The following is a 22,404-nucleotide window of genomic DNA, read 5'->3' as shown; positions in this document are numbered from 1 at the left end:
TAGGAATGCTGATTTCACACCTGATTTTCTCATAACCAGAATTACTTAGTCATAGATTAACTTTGCCCCATAGCAGCAAAGCAGACGTAAGAGGTGAACGCACAACATACCTTTACCATTGGTTATTTTTGCTGTAACTATGTCTATTGCTAACGCAGAACCATTTGTGAAAATCCACCCTAATGAAAAATTGTAATGAACGCTCAAGATGCTGCGCCGCTTTTCAAACAGTGTGTTCTCAAAGTAGGTATGTGTTGTTTTAGTAGCAGGTCAATCTTTAAACATGTACTAACAACTTCAAATAGAACAACCAGAAAAGCAAGAAAAGTTTAAGTCCTTGAGCAAATATTTTTCTTTGTTGACACTTAATCCTACACCTTGTGTAGCTCAGCTCTGTCCTCATCCTAAGCCAGGGGCAGAGATTAGCATGAGCCATTCAGCAGTCACTGAGAGGAGTTCTGGCCACTCCACGTGCAGCGGTGAAGGGAATCAGCGCTGCCACTTCTAGTCTTGAGTTCAGAGTAGAAAGCCAGTTCCCAAGCTCCAAAACAGACACTGTCATAAGCTATGCTGAGCTCTGCCACCACAGCAGAGTGCAAAAAAGGAGGTAACCACTGAGTGGACAGAGGCTTAGCACATTCACTCAAAGCCTCCTAGATATGAAGAAAGCTTAAGACAAACCCCAGCCTTCAGCTAACAGGAAAAAATTTGTGCAGACCAAACAAACTGTATTTGGATCACTACTATAGAAGTGCACTATCACAACTCCCAGCAGTACAACAGGCTCAGACTGAACAAGAAGTAGTTAAGGGAATTAAAGTCAGAACTTCCTATTGAAAAAGGTACCACAACCTCCTGGATAACAACGCATTTAAGTAGCTAAGTATTTCCAATACATCTAACACCTCAATATGCCAGTGACAGGGGCTAGGATACTAGTTAAAAGTATTAACTCCAACCAGAAATAAATGCTGAACTGAAAGAATTGAAGTTTTTTGTAGTACTGACAATACTCATAGAAAGCAGCATAAACAAGATAATCATTCTGTAGGGGGAAGAGCTGCAAAAACTATAAATAAGCATGCTCTGTACTGGGCTCAGACAGATGAGATACAAAACCCCACCAGCTTTGAAGACAGGAAATTGTCACCTCTAACGTTTTTGTTCCCATGTTCACATCCCACTATTACAGTGGGAATTTCACCACTTTTCCATGTAATAGAATGAAACACCTTTTAAGCTGTGAAATTTTTTACTAACAATGCTAATAATTCTGTCTTTCTGACAATAAAACAAAGTTAAAGCAAAATATACGCCGCTCCCACATTAACTGAGAATCCTGGACAGGGAATGTTTTTCACACACTATTTATTGCAGGCCTCTCAAAAGGAACAGCCAAGGCAGTCATTCCTCCAACTCCTCCTGATGGCAAACGATGGGCATAGCACCCTAACAAGGTACTGGGATTAGAGTGTTGATGTCATCATAGAGTCATAATATGTCAAATGCCATTATAATCAAGACCTAAGCACATGACCAAACAGGGTTTGGTGAAAGACAACACCTGATTTGATCAAATGCTATGATCACTGGAGGGGGAGACAGAAATGCACAGACTCCTCTGGGTCTGTGACAGAGAAAATTCAAGCTGAGCACCAGTTGAGGACAAGGGCTCTAACTGACTTAGTTAAGGAAAAACAGAGAATGACACCTATAGAACAAAAGTGGGCTGTTAACAGTGAGAGGTGATTAAGCTGTCAGGCCCCACAAGACAAAAGAGAGACTGTTAAGGCAGCCAAGGATATAAGGTTTGAAAATGGCTGAAGATGCAAAGGGTGACTTCCATTTATATATTCCTCAGCTCAAGAATTAATATAGCTGCCTAGGTTACCTTTTCTCTTAAGAAAGAGCAAAAGAGAAAGAAATCCAAATGATGATGAACAGAGAGAAAGCACACAGGAAAACAAAACAAAACACACAGAGATACTCTACAGATATCAAATATTTTATTTATTTTTTAAAGAAACTACAGCAGTATACATGGATTACATAATTATGAAGCTCTGTAAGACAAAAGGAATGAAATAGCCTGGGTCCAAGCACTAATGACTTCACACCTTTTCTTTCATACCACCATCACTGAGAAAAATCACATTATCTGAAAAGAAATAAAGAAAATTTAATCTCCAGGATTGTTTTGCCCTGTTGCAAGCCAGCACACCCACAAAGACAACCTATTTGTGGTAAAATAAGCTGCAAAGACATGTATTTTGGAACAGAATAGTTCATAAAATAAAAGAGTGTCCAACACAGGTTCTTGCTCTATCTCCCCAGAAAGCTGATAATTGAAGGTGATCGTATATACTATGAAACAAGAGTGCTAAACCTGATGAAAAGCTGCAGAACAAAGATACCAGAAACATTTTAAAATAATGGTTTAATTCTTTGACTACAGCTTATTTCCCTTCTATTTTGTCATTTTCAGTATGCGCTACCACGTCATCAGCCCATGGGACAACAGGAAGCTCGTATTTCATCAAGTCTCAGTAATTTCTAAAGCATCTTAAGACTGGGAATACTGAACAAGAAGAAGAAACCATTAAGATAAATAATAATTAAAAAGATATTTGCTTCTCCCCTCCAGCTATTTATCAACAGCAACCAATAGCACTGCTAGCTGAAGTGTTCACATGAAAGTCTGATTACTATTGTTTTAAAGAGCCTGCACAACAGAAACATCCAGAATTGTGGTTGGGTTTTTTTTTTTCCTTCTCCTCTGGCCCAGTTTTTTAGATACACCCATGTAACAGAAATGTTTGCTCTACTACACAATTATTTTAGCCCTCCCTCAAAAGCCACACAATAGTGGCTCTACCCACAGCAATGATGTAGAATGCTCACACTATTTAAAGGCTCAAGGAAAGAGTTGAGTTTCCCAGTTCTCTTCTTCATTGTGTCTACCCAAGGGACAAGTCTACTCCCTGTCCATTCTGTGCTCTTCTTACCACTACTGGCTACCAGACTGAGGTCTTTCTAAATTCATCAAGTTATCGCCACATAAAACATCTTTCACAAACAGAGGTCCTTCAAGTTGAAGCCTCCAGTCTTGAATAGGAAGAAAAAATTCCCTGCCAAACTGAGACAAAGCTACTAAACAAACTCTTAGAGAAGAAATCTCCCTGACCTGCAGCACTACATACCAGCATTCTTAAAACACACAGTATCTACCTCCTGCACCAACTGGTTTGTGTGAGCAAACAATGCAACAGTTTGCAACTATACGCTCTCATTTTCTGTGTCTTCATAAGCAGTGCCAGAGGACATCTAGTGGTACACAGCCTATTCATTCTCTCAAAATCCCCAAGTGTGGGTACTGAAGATGAAGACAAACCACACTATTTCAAAGGTCCTCTCCATTTTAAAGGAGCAAGGTAGGCCTTGGTATGTTGTTCCTTACCTGCTATAATTGTTGTTGCCTGCCGCCTCACGTTGTTTTTATCGGTATATTCACCATAGTCTATCTTCCCTTCAACATAGATTCGAGCACTGAAAAAAAATAAAGAATTTGGTTCTGGTCCAAGAACTGTACTGCTGTTTTCTCCTCTATATATGATTTTGAATACACAGACTTTTGCATCTGTTGTTTGTAGGAGGTCTGCTAATTTATTTTATGGCACTTCTATCTTGCTTTAGCTCATGGTCACCATAATTATTACATCAATTGATTATTAAGGCATTAAATCCTCAACCACATTTGTTATTCACTTACCCCTTCTTCACATACTGATACGTAACATCCCTGAGGCCTGGTCTGAAGACAGAGATCCTGTGCCATGTCGTCTTCTGGCTGATATCACCTAAGTTTCATAAAAATAACAAAGTTGAATGCCAAATCCTCTTTCTGATGTAAGCCTCAGAACAACAGGTTGGTGTTCTCAAATTATGAAGAGTGATTTGAAAATGGAAGTATACTAGCACTCAATCTCCCATTCCATACTAGAACTCAATGTTCCACTCATCTGTGTCCAAATGAAAGTATCACGCAGAAGCACAGTTCAAACAAAGAGATCAGTTTTCCTGGAAGCCAGTGCTCACACTAGAATTTTTTTCCTCTCACACTCCACATTAAACAAAAGTTAGAGAGAGACATCTGTAGCTGCAGACTGATGGAAGAATCAAGGAGAAAATGTATCATTCTAATTTTTTTTCTCCTCTTGGAATACAAGTAAGAGTATGGAACCTGCTACACTCTGCTACAACCCCAACAGTGAAAAACTGCTGACTTAGCGCTCTTTCCTCCAGAGGAAGGCTGACATGCAGATTTCTATTCAGTACATGCTGCTGGGGATCAATAAGAGACACACAAATGCACCAGCATCTCTATTGACCTCAGAGGAACTTCCCAGCACCCAAGAGATTTACACGGCAGCCTGAAGACAAAGCGTGGTGCTACTGAATAGGCAAACGTGACCTCGGAACATGGCAGAAGCACGTTGCTCACTGCAGACTTACCTCCCTGGGTTGCCTCACTATCCCCCGTTCGCCACATCTCATTGGTTGCAAGAGAAAATATGGTAACAGGATTTCTTCCATCCACTTGCCTCATGATAGGGTCCTGTCCAACCCGACCAAGTAACTGCACACGATTCATGGCTGAAACGCGAGAGAATAAATACATATACAGGTGAATCATGATGCTTCTAAATCATGGCAAGTCATAAGTTGGCAGCTTTTGTCAAGGGCCAGAACAATGACTTTCTGTACCTCCTAACCATTTTTCAAGCTCTTGTGACTTTTGGCTTACTCAGGCCCTGCAGATGGTTGACTGCGCCTGTACTATCATTATCACCACCAAAGCAGCTCATTTAGAAAGCTAAACGTTCTTTATTAATACTTTCTGTTCCTTTGTCATCTCTCACAGACGCATCTGTATATCACTTGAGACTATTCTGCATTTACATATCTTGAATTCTATTTTTTCATTACGATAAAACCATAGCACTGCATTGTTTTGTCCTTAAAACAGTATCTTGAAAACAACAGAATTGCATTATTACATCCCATCCTCTGAATTAGAGGATCACTAGTTTTTACACAGGTACCAGGACTGGGTGGACACAATTTATTCCTTCTCCTTGTTGAAGGACAGCTGGAGGAGGTCAGGGAAGCATCACTCTTGCACAATGAGCACATGAACTGAATGGTAAAGTTTGAAGCATACACCTGGAGCAAATCATGCTGGGGCAGCAGCACCCAAACAAGTCCCCCAGGAACATGGGACTCTGAGAAACAAGCACATGAGACACCTAAAGACAGGTATTAGAAAACACGACAACAACGTAACCAATTCACTGCCATTGATAAAGCATAACTACCTGCCTTTTACAGGTTGTACTCCCCATCAGGGCTTTTTTCTCTCTCCCCCCTGCCTTAGGGGCTGCTTAACTTGACAAAGACCGGACAGGAAGCTACTTAAGAGTCTGTTTGTTTGAAACAACACATTCTTAGTTACTGCATTCAGGAGCTACCACTCCTACCTGTTTCTCTCCTGGCATATTTCAGCCATTCTAAAACTGAGCTACAAACCACAAAGAGTAACAGCTAAGTTTCATCTCAGGAGCTACTTACATCTTTCCAGTACCAATGAGCTAACTGTATCGGACTCATGCCTTACAAACTGGCGAAGCTGGCGAAGCACCTGAAGGAACAGACAGATGTTAGTTTGCAAGACACAAAGCATGAACAGTATTCACATACTTTTACACCTCGTTTTCTGAACACTTACAGAGGTTTTGCAAGCACAGTCTCTCCCGGTGACTTATGGGGGGAATGAGAGAAGAAATCTGTTCAGCTAAATGAAGTTAATGGGATTATTCAAAGAAATCTGGTTAAATTGGGGTGAAAAAGCTACCTAGGAAAAAGCATGGCCCGAAGGTACATCACCAACTGTTATTTTTGGGACATGCAGTAACTACTATTTTTCTGTAATACATAATAGGAGGGATTTGAAGTGGAGGGATCATTTAGTTGGTTGGGCTTCAGTTTCTGGAGACAACAGTTTTGATAGTTTCCTCAACTTTTTGCTTCTCTTCAGAGATCAACAAGATGGGCCCAAAATGTACATCTACCCACTGCCATAAGCGGTATGATGCATTAATGACCCCTCGCTCCCAAGCAAACAGCAAATCAAGGCCACAAAAAACCTGCATGCTGCAGCTAAACACAAGCGAGAAAAAGAAAAGGAATTGACTTGAGGCTGGCCAATATCATGTCCTAGAAGAGGGAAGGAGAAAAAAGCCCAGGAACACCTCTGTAAGAGGCCCGTGTGCAGGAACTGGAAGATATATCTCTTAACAAGCAGTTGCAAAACTTAGAGCGAAGGTGAGACTGACCGTCCTGTGTTGAACAGAGGAGCTAAACCAGAGGAGATGCAACTCGCAAAACAGAAGTTCTTTGGCGTGCCTCTACAGTTCACTGATGTACATGCAAGTCACCCGAGACTCGTTCCACGCATAAGCCAGATCTTTCAATACACCACGTTTCCAGCGCTGCGGTAACGGCGGCGGCAGCTACAGCCGGCTGCTGTAGGAAGAGCCGCTCGCAGGTAGCACGGCCCGGGCTCTGCAAAGGCTCCTCCGGCCCCTGCAGCCCGCGCTGCGGAGGCGAGCGGCTCGGGGACCCTCCGTCAGCCCCGCACGCCGTAACGCCGCCGAAAACCGCCTTCCGTGAGGAGAAAGTCCCTGCAAGCCCCGCGGCGGGCCGGGCCGGGACACCGCGGGGACGCCAGGCCCCATGCGGGGGAAGGCCCGAGCGCCGCTCCCTCAGGGGACCCTTACACCGCCACCCCCCCACCTCCGCCCGGCCCTACCTGCCACGCCGGTCGCCGCCACATGCCGCCGCCGCGCCTGCGGAGGGAAAAGCAGGGCTGAAGCAGCGCCGAAGGGAGCCCCCGTCCCGCCGCCAACACCCCCGCGCCCTCCGCACCTCTCCCGCCTCAGCGCCCGCAGCCCGCCGGAACCGGAAGGGAACGGCCGGGACCGGGTCAAAGAGGGTCCGGGCGGAAACGCCACCCCTCTTCCCCCGCCGGCCGTGCGGCGTGAGGGGAGAGGAGAGGAGAGGGCAGCGGCTCCTCGGCCCCTCCGGGAACGGGCGGGAGCGGCGCGGCCATGAGGGGAGGCAGAAGGGCGGGGGGGGGCTGCCCCCGGCCACCCCTCCGCCCACGGGTGACTGAGATCTCCCGGAGGCCCAGAGGAAAAAGGAAAAAGTCACGCCGTCGTCGGTAAAAAAAGATTAAAATCTTTATTGCGCGTTTCGCTTCTTAAAGGGTAGGATCTAACAGTTTAAAAAGCCAGCACTGTCCAACACCTGAGAACAAGCTTCAGTAAAATTCCGAAAATGACCGAGTTACCAACTCCACACTCTCCCGCCTAACAGCACTCCAGCTACCACAGCGAGACACGCCGCCAGCAAGGACTCAAAGTTACAGTAAGCAGGGGGATGAGATTTAACGAATATTAAATACATACACGCTTTACATGGGCAACTCCAGAGAGCTGACAAGGCCTGAGAAGCCCCCCCGTGTGATTTCCCTCATCCTTGCTGACAGGCCACAGTCTGCAGGCAGGCAGTTGCACCACGTATAAGGTATTGGAAGGGAACCAGGTACACAGACCCACCTGCCACCACACCGCAGTCATTCCCCCCACTTTAAGCAAGGAGTCCGTGCCGATCATTGACATAGAACAAGTCAGGCATTGGGGACTAGTCTGCAAGAGCTTAACCACATCAGTTACACAATACCATGCTTGTCACTGGAAGTTAAGGGAGGGGAAGTTTTCCTTGAACTTCCACAAGTAAGGCCTCCCCTTAACTCAAAGTGTTTCCTTTTATTCTTTGTCCCCCCCTCAGTGAAATGCCACTCCAATTGCATCCCAAGTCCACTAGGACTGCTACATAACCAGCCTGTCTCCTGATGTGTAGTTAAAACTGTCTACCATAGTCTCCACCTCCTCACTTCTAGGAGGATCCAGCTGTAGATGCTGTCTCCATGTACAGCCACTATCTCCCCTCTAAAGATACACAGGTGGCCAGAGCATTAAGACCACAAAAACATCATCAATAACAGGGCCCAACTAGACAAAGAGCAAAGCAAGGAAATGCCAACCTTTCCCTTGTATGGCAAAGCTATTCTGAGTCTAGACCAAGACCAGTTATACAAGAAATTAAACAGGTAAAAGACTGAGGACAATAATCTTAAATCCCATGAGCTGACACTTGTCAGATAGACATTCTTCCATCAGCCAATATCTCACCATAACTAATGAGGGAACCAAAAACCATGACAGGGAGAGCTAACATGGGGCATTGGCATGTGCACGCCCTCTGCTTTCACAGGGCCATTCAGCAGCCAGAGCTTTTTGGACAACACAGAAGTTCAGTAACCCAAAGTAAAGCTAAATGAGCGACAGCTCTTCCCTCCCACCAAGCGCTTGCTGTTCTGCTTAGAAGATGTTTCAGACTCTTGCAACTTGGCACTTCCTAAGGGCTGGTTCTTCATGAGGGTCTGGGCAAGGCGGGCTGCTTTAAGTTCCCTGCAGGGGGGACATGGAAGGAAGAGGAGAGGAAAACCACATCATGCATGAATCCCCATCAGCTACAGAAGAACACTGCGAACAATCTTGCACAAGAGGGTTACTGCAGTACCCCAGCATTGCTGGAGAGTGGTGACTTTTCACCCCAGAGGGTGACATGAAGCTTACTGTAGGTATCTCTAGACTTCAGAACGGATCAGCTTTGAAGGTTTACCAAAAGAAAGCTATGCATCACATCAGCAACACACTGGCACCAGTATGAAGAGTTCCTAGCTCAATTTTTCTCCCATTGTTTCAGATATTTGTGAAAGGTGGAACTTGGATCAGTGCCATCTTGTGCAGCACAAATACCTAATAAAGGCACATGCTTCTTTTTCATTGCCTTTTTTCCCCTGATGCTTGCTGCTCTCCCAGCGCATATGGTCTCCTGTCTACATGGAAAACCTATTCCCCAGCAGACTATTGCACTAACAGGGGTGGTGAGGCAGTTCCTAGATCCCAGCACCTCAAAACATTACTGCCAACAGCAGCAAGAGGGAGCAAGGGGAAAGAGGATGTCTGCCACCACCTGATTTCTCTTCTTTCTGTGCTAGACCACTATCTCAGTGCAGTATCAATTCCTCATCCGCCCGCTAGCTGCATATTGTATCATTATTTTCCATCACCAGTAGTTGCAGTAAGCATGCAAGCTGACTACTCTAATTTAGCCAGCTCCTCAAAGCCAGAAGTGAACCACAGCTACTTAGGCACTGCAAGTCCCAAGCTCCAGGCACAGGAGCTGACTGGGTATTTCTGCACGTTGTGTCTCCCAACACTACCATCCTACATTCAAGCCTGGTCACCAGCACTTGTGGTGCCCATATCTTCTCCCCTTCATGCCAAAGCCACCCCTACCTTTCCAGCATGGCAGTCTTGCACTTCTCCACTTTTAGCTGCTTCTGGAGCTGCACAGCTTTTCCACATGAAGGACGGAGAACCGGATGCTTCGTAAGAGCTGTGGCAGAAGGTCTTTCCACTGGGTCAGGATGGACCATGAGCTAGAAGGCAAAGGAGTTCAAGGTTTAACACACTCTGTCAGATGCAAACTGGAAAAGCCTCCATCCTGTCAAGATTACTTCCTTACCTGGAGGAGTTCAAGAAAGCAACGAGGAAGCTTCTGGGGGATCGGTGGGATATTGCCTTGGCGGATGTTGTGCCACATGGCCCCGTTGTGAGGCAGCGGTGCCGCACCGGCAGCTAGAGCTACTGTGAGCGCCAGGGCAAAGATGTCTGCTTTTGGCAAACAGTAGTATTGCTGCAAAGAGAAGATAAACACTTAGGGAATATCTTACTATACTGAACAAAGGTGGGTTGGGATACCAGCTCAGAAAGAAACAGGTGAACAAGTATATTTATGACACTGCCTTCACCATCCCCATTAGCTGTTTTCTCCTCTTTAGGATAAAACCAGTGATAGGTAGTATTGGTAACAAATAGCACATTAGCTTTCACCCAGTCATGAGGAGCTTACAGCCCACATTAGGATCATTGCAGCACATCCAGAGGACAGCCTAACAAGTGCCTCCAGCATTCGCCACAGGGCAATAAGCTAGCCATTGCCAACTCAAACTAAAGACTGCATGTCATGTATTGACCCAACAGTTCCTAAATCCACTTGCAGCACAGAAAGATACTTTCACTTAAATAACTGAGTTGATGAACATACCCAAGCTGGTTGTTACATACCAATTCCCATTTTGTTCCCTGGCCAGAGTGACAAAACTGCAGCCAGTTTAAGAGGTGTGTTGTGCCTCCCACCTCTCCATACTACCTGATCAGTGCTTGTTGTACCAGGCATTTGTCTGGGTGCATATATTCCTCAGTAATCACATCCAGCAGTTTAATCTCAGCTGGGTGTGTAAATGAAATGTCTCCAAACGGATAAAGGTTTTGTCGCCTCATCCCTCACAGGTAGAACAGTTGCAATAATCCAATGACAAAGTTACTTATGAAGTATATTAAATATTTAACATGACAAGACCCATACATATACTATTCTTAATGAAGTGTTAACTTTGCTGATTTCACAGCCAGACCAGACACAAGAAAGAGGAGATAAGGCAAAGAATATGCCAGACTAATGATTTCACTGCAGCTGATCTCTCCCCACTTGCTCACCACCCTGGTCTCCCCACTGCCCCATGAGCAGCTGTACCTCTTGCAAAATCTCATTGGCCAAAAAACGTCTGTCTCCTTCCTCCACCTGGGGGTTTGTTATTGATGTCACATGGCCAAGATCACCTGAGACAAAGAATGAGCAATTAATGGAGCAAACTGATGTAGATCTCCCCCATCAATGAAAGCCTGCATTTTATAGGCACCAACACAGCAATCAGGAATACTGATTAAGAGTGCAAGCTTGCTCCTACTCAGGAATCTGGGCTTGGAAACAAGCACATGAGTTTTCTAGGACTTGTCTCCTTAGAGGAGTTACTTCTGGTAAGTAGCAGAGGCATTCAGCACTATGCCATCAGTTTTGTATGCAAGTCTCTTCAGCCAGCAGGACAGAGCAATATCAAGCAGTAATGAGCAGCCCTAATCTTAAGCTAGTTGTAAAGTGGGCTAAAACCTACCAATCTTATACACCACACCAGAAGATAATTCATCTTCACTGTCACTCTCTTCCTGCCCAGCAGGGCACACAACTGCCAGCTTGTGACAGATGAAGATATTACCTGAAATACAGTGAAGTTAAGCAATAGTGTGGTATCAGAAGCCAGACTGCAGCAGCCCAACAACTTTGTAGAAATCCCACCTGTCAAGCTAGCTAAGCTTTGCAGCCAGAGAAATTCTGCACATGCTCCCCCCCCGTAAGTCTGCCTTCTGCCCAGCTCACATATTCAACAATACAGCTGATAGAAGACAGTTGTATCTTGTGCATTTAATATCCCAGTGTAATCAACTTTTCTGCGCCTCCCTCTGCTTCCCAAGCTAGAAGCATGATTTCAGCAGGAAAGAGGAGCCCCACTATAAGGAGATAACTGTGTGTCTGGGCAGGGGAGCATTGCCCTGGAGGTGCCCATCTTCAGCTGCAGAGAGGAAAGCTCATTACTATTTTTTGCAGGAACTTAATCCCTCAGGGTAGGTACAATAAATATTCACTTCTCACTCCAGCTCTCATATTCAAAGGTCAAGTGTTGTGCAACAAAACAGCAGTAAATAAGGAAGTCCCCATCCACATTAGCAGCCCTACTTGCTCCACCAGTAGGAAAGTGATTCCCATGAGCCAGGATTATGAAGATCCTGAGACAAAAGTAAAATGCTGCCAACTATCAGAGAAGGCTCGGGTTTAGAGCAGCAGCGGCAAGACTGAAAAAAAAACCCCCAAAACCCAAGACATTCACCTTTTAGGGCAAGATCCTCTTTCCTTTGAAGCAATGTAATAGGTCCAGTCAGTAGGACCTATCACAGGTCCTACCTCTGGAGGGTCATTTGGAGGACCCTCAACAAAGGAAGAGAGCACTATACATACTAGGTTTAATATCCAGGTGCACAAGACCAGAGTTGTGGATGTATTTTAGCCCCATGGAGACTTGCAACAATATTTCTTTCAGCTCTGCTTCTGGGAAATACTGGCCAAGCTTTGCATTTTCCGACAGCATGTCTTGGAGACTCCCACCTAGGTGAAAACAGTCAGTCTGAGACCTGGCAAAGATTTTATGGCACAGCATGTTTGAAACAGCTTAGTAGAAACTATCCTGCCGAGCACTTGCAGACTTGCTAGTGACAAACCCCAGCCAGACCAGCTAGCTATATATGCCCTAGTGATCAGATCTGGACATCATCATTTGGCTTCAGCCTTTCCATTGCCTTGGAGCACCCTGTCTCCTGCTTGCCAAAGACTTAGCAACTGCAGTTCTACTTACAGCACCAGAAGGGCTGACCTGGTGGCAATGCTGCTGCTGCAACTGAACAGTAGACTAATTAATTACTTTTGCCATGCTTACAGGCAGAAAGCAGGTATATGAATTTTGGACCCAGGAAATTAAGCTCCCACTAGCAGATTTATGATCAAAGAATGTAACATTTGACACAGAAACAGAGTTTTGTGGGTCTCCATTAAGCTATTTCAGGACTAGCAAATACCATGGCCTCTCCCCATCAGCCTGTTTTTCACCACTTCTACTTTAGTCTCAGATGTTCATCCACTAGAACGCAAGAAATGCATCAATGCTGCAGCAATGATCACCACATCTCACGGTTACCTCCACCAGATTTGAAGTCACTACTCCAAACAGCTATCACCACTCATCATTGATGCCCAAGACTGCAGTAACAATTTAAAGATGAGAGCTACATATTTGCCTTCAGCAACTCTGGTAGCCAGAGGTGTCTTTTCCAATGTCTCCCAAACAGTGGTGTGGCCAAGGGCAAACTCAAGTAAGAGTGTACCACCCTGCCTGCAGCACCCCATTTACAGTTTACCTCACTATTTAGCTCTGTTCCTCTGCAGCTGTTGAGCCCTTTCTTCTAGCCAAGATGCAAGGTGCCTTCATCTCAACCAGGTAGCCACTCCCCAAATCACTACTCCCCTTCATTAAGAAGGGTTTGTTTCCAAGACACATGGCACTTAAGTTAGCTGCTCTTGAGTCACTCATATCAGGTTTTACCTGGGCAGTCCCAGACACAGCTCTAAGCATCAGCATGGGGAATACTTTTCCAGGCCAGCCAAAGCAGAGGAACAGTTTTAAAATTCCAAAAATTAGAGGGTATTGATGACTGGTAATACATTGGCACCATTCAGAACTTTGTCTAAATATTATAAGCCCTTACTAGATTATCCACAGAACTGTAGCCCCAGCGAAGTTTGCTTTGTTGTAAGCCAAAATGTCCCATATTTCAGTACAAAAGAAGGTAACTGCACCCATCCCAAGATCTAAGCCTTTAACAACGTCACAGCTCTTACCATTGCAGTATTCATTCTGGATAATCATGTGGTCATCCTCCGCCCATGCCGAGTAGTAGCGCACAACATGGGGGTGGTGTCCGAGGACAGCATGAGCATAAACCTCGCGCAGTGCCAGCTGCCTAGAGAAGTGCACACAGAAAAAGCAGTGGTGACATGGTGCCAGGGTCCTGCTTGGAACCACGAGAGGAGCCCTGGTTTGCACCCTGGCTTGAGAAAGGGAAAGCAGAGGTATTTAGGCCTTTCTTTTGGGTTTTGGCAGACAGACTGACTCTCACAGCTGCTGAAGCAAAACCTGCCCTTGCTCAAATGTGCTGAGCAGCTGTCAAAAAAAAAAAATCACTAAGCAAGTCTTTTGTTAAAGAGGCAAAGGCAGCTTCAAAGGCTTTGCTTTAGCATGCAGGACAAGACTAGCTGGTCAATACAGATATGAGCAGTGCTAGCCATACAGCAGGGCAGGGACACACCACAAATGAACTATTAGACAGTTATTATTTTAAAGAGACTGGCTGCATGGACCCAAGGAGTTCAGGTAAGCTGTCATCTCACTTTGCAATGCATGTGGCTTCTTCCCTTTCTCAGATGTTTATATCGGATAGTCCTAAAGTGGTAACTTCCCCCACTCTCCCAGCTGTTACTTGGGAGTGCAACAGCAGCCCGTTTTTGCTCATGCCACCCCTCAGACACCTTTATATCCACACTCCCTCCTTCCCCATCACACCTCCCAAGAACATGCCCATCATTTCAACTGGCAGTTTCTAGCTAGCACACTCACTCATCCGAGGATCCTGCCAGAGGCCTTTTGGAACGTTTGATGGCATAAACACATCCATCAAGGCGTTTGATGCACTTGTAGACAGAGCCAAATTCCCCCACACCAATTTTTTCTAGTTCCAGGAACTCCTTCTTGTAGCGGGAAACCATATTGCTCTCTTTCAGAGGATATCTCTACAGGGTCACAAAAACAGCAAAGTCAAGTATGAGTTGAAAGACTTGGATAATAACATCCATCTTGTTTTTAGAGCTGTGTAGCACTTGCTCTCAGAGCACCCTTTTTTTCCCACTCCCATTCTGGATGTTCATCCAGACATGCATGCAGGTGCACTGCCAGTTCTTCTTGAAATGCTACCTTCCCTTAGGTGTGTTGCATTTTTTCTGACCATCTAACAAAAGGCCATTTTGGCCTGGTTTGGCCAAGGGTTTTTTTTTTGTTTTGTTTTAAATCATGACTTCCTAGCCATAAAAATTGCAGCTAAGGAGAACTGTAGTCTAGTTGGCTAAGCCTCCTTGGGTTACTACCATCACATCTCTTCTTTCAGTAGCCCTGCCCAGTTCTTAGACCGATGGCTGATGGAGTCAGTCAGGGATGAACAGCAACAAAACACTTATCTTTGGCCCAGCTACTGCAGACTCAAGAAGACCTTCCTTGGTAGGTAGAAGTCCAGTACCTCTGAATTATCCAGACTTATATACTGAACTTGTGTTTAAATAAGAGCTATTGCCTATTTTGAGCTCAGGAGAGAAGCTTGGTGTGTTGGCTTAATGTGGTCCCAGCTGTGTAAGAGCTGCTTTACTCTGGCAGCTAAGGTTGCCTGCAGCAAGGACATTCTGCATCAGTTCAGGCTCTCACCAGGTTTGAAGCACCAGCTGTTGAGTAACAGCAGATTAGCAGGTCTCAGTGTATCTGTTTGTACTGCCAGTGATTTCTCACCGGGAGCCACTTTTTCACAGTGGGCTGAAAGCCTGCAGAACAGCCAGAACAGCATTATTGCTACAGTAATGGTCACTAGGGAAATAGGAGCTGCAGGTACTGCTTGTAGAGTGATGCCTGCTGGCAGGGGAGTTAAGTAAAGAAGAGATAAGCAGTGGAGCATGAAGTGAACAACAAGAGAGTTGACTACATGATTTTTCTTCATCCTCCTGCATCCCTTATAGGGACAGTGGCTCATGATGCACAGTGGTTTCCACAGAAACCTCTGCTGTGATTGCTATAGTATATAGTGTATGACCTTAAAGGGTGGGGGTAAGTCACAGCCAGCAAGATGTGGCCTATATGAAACAGCAGCCCTTCACAGCAGGTGGTATTTCATAAGGCAGCTCTATTTTACAGTACCTTAAAAAGCTCAGGGAATAAAGATACCTCCTAGTACACAATTTTATACCTATATTACATAATCTAATCAGCACTCCAGCAGAATAATATTTCAGTAAGTCAAGTTATTTAACACTTTCTTCTAAAGGAAAACAATAATTGTTTTCAATTATTATTTCAACAGCCCCGGATGTTACTTGTTAGCATATTTACTCTGCAGCTGTAATTTTACCATGAAGACCACTTTTTCTGCAATACCAGTCTCCTCGGCTAGAGGGTACCATTACTCTTCCAGTAAGCCTAATTATGTCACAATTACAATGAACAATTCTACCTACTGCACAAGACAAGATACTTCCTTCCAGGGGCTGCTCAGGAAAATTGAGATTTTTACCTCATCTGAATGCGGATATTTAATTCAGGGTTGGCTTGCTTTCCAGAAGCCAGTTGGAGGAGTAGCTTCCCCCCAGATAAAACCAAGAAGGAAGGCGGCTGCCAGACATGGGTTCCCACACCAGCTGCCCAGTTCTTCCAGTGCAGCTGGGGGGACGTGAGACCTTGCACCCTGCCCCATGCAGCCAGGCCAACACACCCCACCACTGAGGTTTGCCAAAGCACAGACATTGGCAACAGCAAGAGAACTTGGTTTTGAGTTTAGGACAGCATTTGCTGTCCTGCAGCTACATAAGCTGTGGTGGGACCTTCCCTTGGACCCCAAGACACACAGACACCCCCCAGCTGGACATTTTCCTACTGAAGGGGAGTACAAAATTTGCTGTCTTGCTTCAGAAGTTTGCCATTGTGACTACTGCAACTGAAACTCTGCCCTCAGTATTTATCCTCATCAGTGCCGTTCAGCTCAGTCTGTGTTTTTGCAGTGCAGGTCCATATATTATTTGCAATATAGAAGCCATGTTCCATTCAAATCCAAAGATGCTCAGTACACTGATTCATGGGAACAGCAATACACCTGCTTTTTCAAACCACAAAGGTACAGTCACTATTTACACCAACTCAATAATATAGCAATACAGTTCCCCCTGAGGAACCCAAATTATACTACATTTCCTAGAAAGACCTCCTGACCAAAATCAGTGAGTTTTAGGATTACTTGTCAAAGTTTCAGATCTGCTTCAGTGTAAGTTTCCTTTACAGATAGGAATAATTCCCAAGTTTTTCCTCAAACAAATGTTATCATAAAACATTCAGCTTGGAATTATTCTGTCATAGGCATTCATCCTTTGTCATGATGCCATGATCTACACTCCAACAGCAGAATAAATTTTATCAGCATCAAATCTTTACAAGCATCTTATCTTCTCGGGGTGGGGGGGGGTGGAATACACAGACACTCACCTTTATAGGTATCTCCTGTTTTATCCAGTTTCTTGGGTCAGAATCACTCCTATAACAGAAGTTTGGGAAAGTCTGGATGTATCATTTCAGTACAGCAATCCAACTGAGATTTGAAATGAAAACGTTTTTCAAAAGAATCTCCAAACCCTGCTTTATAGCTTCATTAAAGACATATTTTGTAGAGTATTAATACACAACAAGTTTCTAGTTAAGGCCTTAAAGGCTGTAGCTCCAGGCTAGGAAGTATTTGTTTCCATTTGGAAAGCCTCCACATACCAACTTCAGTACCGTCCACAGGACAGAGTAGCAATCGTTCAGGGGCATCATTCTCCCGGCCATCTTAGTAGTGAAGCTACATGGGACATGACCTTGCACAACAAGCTCCTAGTGAAGGACAGAACTGCCCCACTGTGCTTTCAAGGGGGATACCCAGCTAAGCATCTGTTACAGTTGGGGCTGTGAAAGAAGTTGAACATCACTATAGTGCACAAGAATTTGACTAAATTTGTGTCTTGGTTAACCCAGACCAGATCCGGAACTTTTGCAGGTCAGCAGTAGCCTGGACCCATCTTGAAATCTGTATTATATGCAAAGATGCACGTCATTTCCTCCGAGTTGTGGGTATGTGCATAACTGAATCAAGCTCCACTCTAACCATGGTTGAGAAAGAGGTACAGTTTTCTCCTACAGCCATAGCATTAAGGTTAGCTGTTGACCCTCCACTTACATTTCTGAACAAAGGAAATGATTGATTTTATTTATATTTCTATTAAATTCATATGTCTGCTAATGTTTGCTCTGTACCAATGAATACTACAAAAGTGAATGATTCATTGTTAGCAACTAAGTCCAGGTACTAAATGTCTCTATCATTACTTATCTCCTTCAAACAGTCTCCTTCCAGCCTGTTATTTAAAAGTAGTTCACTTACAGCTCTTCTCTGGTCTTCCGCTTGCCATTAGGAAGAAAGAGCATTTGTCGATATGACTCTGGTGTAAAGGGATTAATGTTGACATGAGAAGATTGGGCAGAGTCATCCGAGTCATCACCAGGAGTAAATCTCAGATGTCGGAAGCCTTTGGGTGGGACCTTTGTCCCAGACAAAGGAAAAGCTGTCTTCGATAACAGGCTCTGTATTGAGAGAAAAAAAGTAGCAAATAAGCCAGCAAAATGTTTTTGTTGCTGCTATGTCAGAATAAAGTCTCTGCTCTCCTGCAAATCAAGGACAACTCAGCTCCCTTCCCCAGGACAGCTGAATCATTAAAAACCCTGCATCCCTAATTTAGTCCTGAGAGTTTTCTTCTCCTTCCACAAAATACTATGTTCTTCACTAAGCCCTTTCAGACTCTATTCCCTGCTCGCTTAGGTGAGGCCTGTGGAGCTATGTTGGCAAGCACAGTCCTCAAGAGGAGTCAGCTGCTCATCTTTTCCACCTACAGAGACACAGAAATTGCATCATATGTTGCATGAACATGGAAGACTCAGTTCTGTCAAGCATGGACCTTTGCATCAGTTGGTCAGGGCAGGGTTGTCAGAACATGAGATAGAACATCACTCAAGTTTTCTTTTGGTTCCCCAGCAATAAGCAGCATTAGTAAAGGGGAAGTTGGTAGAAATATTCTTATATGGCTACTGGCAAAGTGACCAGAAAACAGTTCTCCTCAAGAAAAAAAACCAGAGTTTCAGAAATTTAAGTTCAGAAGGAACCTCTGGATCTTCTATAGTTCAGTTTCCAACAGAGGACAGGCCATTGGATTTCACCTACTACTCCAAAACCTTAAGCTGAGTAAAGCATAACTTCAGAGAAGCACTCAGTCTTGATCTGAAGACAGAAATATCTACTTACTTTCCATTATTTGACCCTTTCATTAACCATCAGCTTTTTGAAATACAAGTTTGGTTTTGACTTGTTTCAGCTTCAAGAGAGTGGTGTAAGGTCTAAACTCTCCCTGTCATGAAGATCAAAATATTTCTCTGTCTTTTTGATCCAACAGTACACTCTCAAGAGTAAGACAAGATGTAGCTCCAGGATCATATCTAGAGTTCCTCCCTTCTCATTGAAAGCTTTTGAAGATAAAAACCCTAGAGCTGCATGCACTATCCTGCATCCACCTAACTAATGCTGCACTCATGGATATAGCTACTTCTGGGACATGCCTATTTCTATATCATACTTTGAAGTTCAGCTACTGGTTTACTATGACCCTGGAAGTGCTTTTTGATCACTTTCTCAGGCTCTGGTCTGCATCTCCTTATTCTTGGATGGAAAAAGTTCTGCATATGGATGTATTAAAAGCAGTACATGTCCAAGCCCAATTTACCCAGCAGCCTAGAAGCTCTGTAGAATTGTGTCTATGTTCTAATCTAGCCACAACTCACAAAAGGGATCTAAAATACAACTGCAGCCTGCTGTTGTATCCATGCAACTCCCGTCTGCTCTGCTAGGGCTCTATTTCATAATCAAGCAGACTTGTCTCCTCTAACATCATCTGAAATTAGCTGCTGCCATACAGTGTAAGGCAGCTATCATAACTAGCTCTAGCAATCTGTTCCAGGACTGGGTAAGTCTACAAAATGCAATCATCTGCCTCCTCTGCCATGCATCCTAACTGGGGCTCCAGTGCTCATCTGTCTGCAGTTAGATGTGGCTCTGCTCTCTTACCTTTTCTCTCACCTTCAAGTCTTCCAAGATCAGTGCTCACAGCCTCATTTATAAGCAGATTTAAGCCCTTTAGAGCCCGCCTTCTGCAGCATGCTTGGAAACCAAGACCTTTCTCCCAGAAGACAGCAAAGGAAAAGAAAAGTTGATCTAGTGCAATTGCTGCTCACGGGCTACAAGGTGACAAAGCACAGGCAGCGTGTCTTAAAGCATCCAGCCAACATGTTCTCTACACAAGAGCACACGCTGAAAGCATCCTGCACTAGCAGTAGCCCATCAGGTCCGGAAGAGATTCTAGACCTCTCACATATTTTCAGGTGAGATTCAGGGAGATTCCTTATAAAGGGTGATTACAGGAAATTCTTAGAGTGATGCCATTTAGAGCTGCTATCCCCTGGGGAGCAGCAGGCCATTCCTCAGTAAATATGGCCACAAAGTTTGTCATAGGTGGCTATAGGATCATCCTTCTCTCCACATAATCAGGTTTCTGGAGAGGGACAGAAGTCAAACCCTAGCTCAGAAGTACTAAAAGGACTGATCTTCTTCTTCCACTTAAGCAAAGGAGCAGCCTATCAGTAGAGCAGGAATATTGAGAGAGGGCTGAAAGAGCTATATTTCATTGCAAGTCTTGAATGCTAGAAGCCAGTGCACACAACAGAAGTTACCTAGGAACAGAGAAACTGGCACCAAGTCTCCACTTGCGCTTACAGAAGACAAAAAGCAGCTGTATTATATTCTATACAAGAAGCTTCACAGAAGATAGGGGCTGGGATCATTCTCCCAAGAAACTAACTCAGTAGGTAAGTTACATTTTAGGACAGTGACATAGAGGAATACAGGCTAACCTTCCTCCACAAGCACACATTTATTTGTGACCCCTTCCACAGAGGATTGCTATCCTGAGAATAAAGTCCTGCTTTCTCCAAATTCACTGAACAGCACAAAAAGAGAATCAGCATCACCAGACAACAAGCTGATTGGAGGCCATCCAGACTTGCCAGACAAAGCATACACCAGCCACAACACCATTTCCACCTTCCTCTTTCAAGAGAAAACCCACTTGCATTCAAAAATGTGCTGAACAGAGCAGTCAGGGCAGCTGCCTGTCTCCAAGGTCCCCCTGGAAGAGCAAGCTCCTTGGAGAGATGCATTTATCCCTCTGGGAGCACCGTGCACACTTCCTACAGAGATGCTACAGATGTCCACTCCCTGAAGCAGAGTGTGAGTGGCACGTGGGCAGCCAAGGCACATAGTTGCTTGGGCTTTTTTTAAGTCAGACTGACCCAATGCCAAGTAATTCGTTTTAACAACAGCTTGGAAAGAGTCAAGACACTTGCTCCCACACACAGGTTTCTATTCACACCCACAGGATAACCCTTCCGTAAGCTAAGGAGCTGGTGGTCCAGGTTTCTAAGGGAAGAGTAGAAGGCTAGCAACAGTAACATTGAAAAAATGCTTTCCACAGGGCTAGCAACAGATCCCCCCACTACCCATGCATCGATGTCCCAGCGATGCTGCAGACCTTGCCTGCTCAGACACAGAGTTGATACATGCCATTACCTTGGGAGTGTGCGGGGTGTCACACAGCTGCAGCTTTTTCCAGGAGATGTGCAGTGGTGTCTCGGCATTACCCTGGCTCCTGCTCATGGCCGGGGAAGGCTTCAGGGTAGGACTCATCAAGGCTTTTGTCCTGCTCAGGAAAATCTCACTGAACTCTCTCTGAGGGGTTGCTGGCAGAGGACTGCTCCCTTGACACTTCTGGAACTCATAGCTCCTGGGGGGGCTTGAGCTCAGGATGTCCTCCTCACTTCTGTCTTCACTCTCTTCACCACAACTGGAAAAATCCAGTCGCTGAACAAATTCATTGCTGTTGTCCCAGTCATCCATTTCACCATATGAAACAGAAGAGGTATAGCTGATATTGGCCTGCTTTGTTAGGGGCAGATGGGCAGAGGGAGAGGAAGATAGCATTATTTACACAAGCACATTAACCCTCCTCTTCCTTGCCTTGTGAAAGGCATTAGTTCTACTCACCACATGCACTCCCCCACCCTGATCCCACATACAGAGAAACCTTGATCACTCATAGATGTCATTTGACAGCATTGGTTAAGGAAGAGTGCCCCAGAATTAGCAAACAGAAATCCATTCAGTTAGTGTTCATGCAACAACAAGAGAGTCTGCTTTTCACCTTGTTGGTGCAAGTCAGATAGATACAATTCAGAAGTCACTGCCTTTCCCAGTAAGCCTCCAAGGCAACTTCCCCACTCACCAGTACTTCATCCACTCCTGCCGTCACACATAGAAACAGAGCAATCAAATCCTAAAGAGCAACACCCACCAGCCCTCCCCTCATCCTTTTCCACCTCAAATTCCTCAACCAGAGAAAAAGAACCCATGCTACATACAGCCATAAAAAGCAGAGGATGCCCCAAGCAGTTACCAGATAGGCTACAGACAGCCCTTCTGCTCTGGCACATTTATAACCACCCCACACACCTGGGCCATTGCTAATAGGAAACATCTGGAGCTTGGCAACACCTGTGCACAGTTACCTGTGCCTAGGAAAGCTGGCGGCTGAGGGATTTTGCTGTGGATGTGGATTTGCTGTGCCTGCAACCAGCTTTGCAGGGAGCAAGGGCTCCATCTGAGTCATCTCCTTGCTTCTGCACGCTCTTCCCTCCTCCGGCTTCTCAGGGCCTACGGGGAGGTGATGTCTGCTGACAGCCAGTCTGCTCCATGCTAATCCCATCAGAGATAC

The 22,404-nt window shown here is 45.0% G+C and overlaps 1 protein-coding gene across 2 annotated transcripts; it reads right to left on the bottom strand.

Moving 5' to 3' along the window:
* Window positions 1-1,989: 1,989 nt before the first annotated feature.
* Window positions 1,990-21,530, bottom strand: LOC142041853 (single-stranded DNA-binding protein, mitochondrial-like). Of its 2 annotated transcripts, XM_075051052.1 has the most exons (16): window positions 21,204-21,530; window positions 17,916-18,115; window positions 16,985-17,033; window positions 14,312-14,484; window positions 13,537-13,658; window positions 12,103-12,249; window positions 11,204-11,305; window positions 10,786-10,871; window positions 9,715-9,885; window positions 9,486-9,628; window positions 6,869-6,905; window positions 5,629-5,698; window positions 4,513-4,653; window positions 3,770-3,857; window positions 3,458-3,546; window positions 1,990-2,158 (listed from the first exon to the last, which is right to left on the bottom strand). In XM_075051052.1, exons 1-16 carry the CDS (start codon window positions 21,528-21,530, stop codon window positions 2,112-2,114), a joined length of 1,992 nt encoding a protein of 663 aa, XP_074907153.1. In that variant the 3' UTR covers window positions 1,990-2,111. The 2 variants fall into 2 exon arrangements, with proteins under 2 accessions (XP_074907153.1, XP_074907154.1); XM_075051053.1 differs by lacking the exons at window positions 9,486-9,628; window positions 9,715-9,885; window positions 10,786-10,871; ... (5 more) ...; window positions 17,916-18,115; window positions 21,204-21,530 and adding an exon at window positions 6,985-7,033.
* Between the last annotated feature and the right edge of the window lie 874 nt (window positions 21,531-22,404).

The sequence above is a fragment of the Buteo buteo genome, chromosome 19, assembly GCF_964188355.1.
Source record: "Buteo buteo chromosome 19, bButBut1.hap1.1, whole genome shotgun sequence".
Taxonomy (NCBI): domain Eukaryota; kingdom Metazoa; phylum Chordata; class Aves; order Accipitriformes; family Accipitridae; genus Buteo; species Buteo buteo.
The sequence above is the reverse complement of the archived record's forward strand: the minus strand, read 5'-3'. Positions and strand labels throughout refer to the sequence as shown.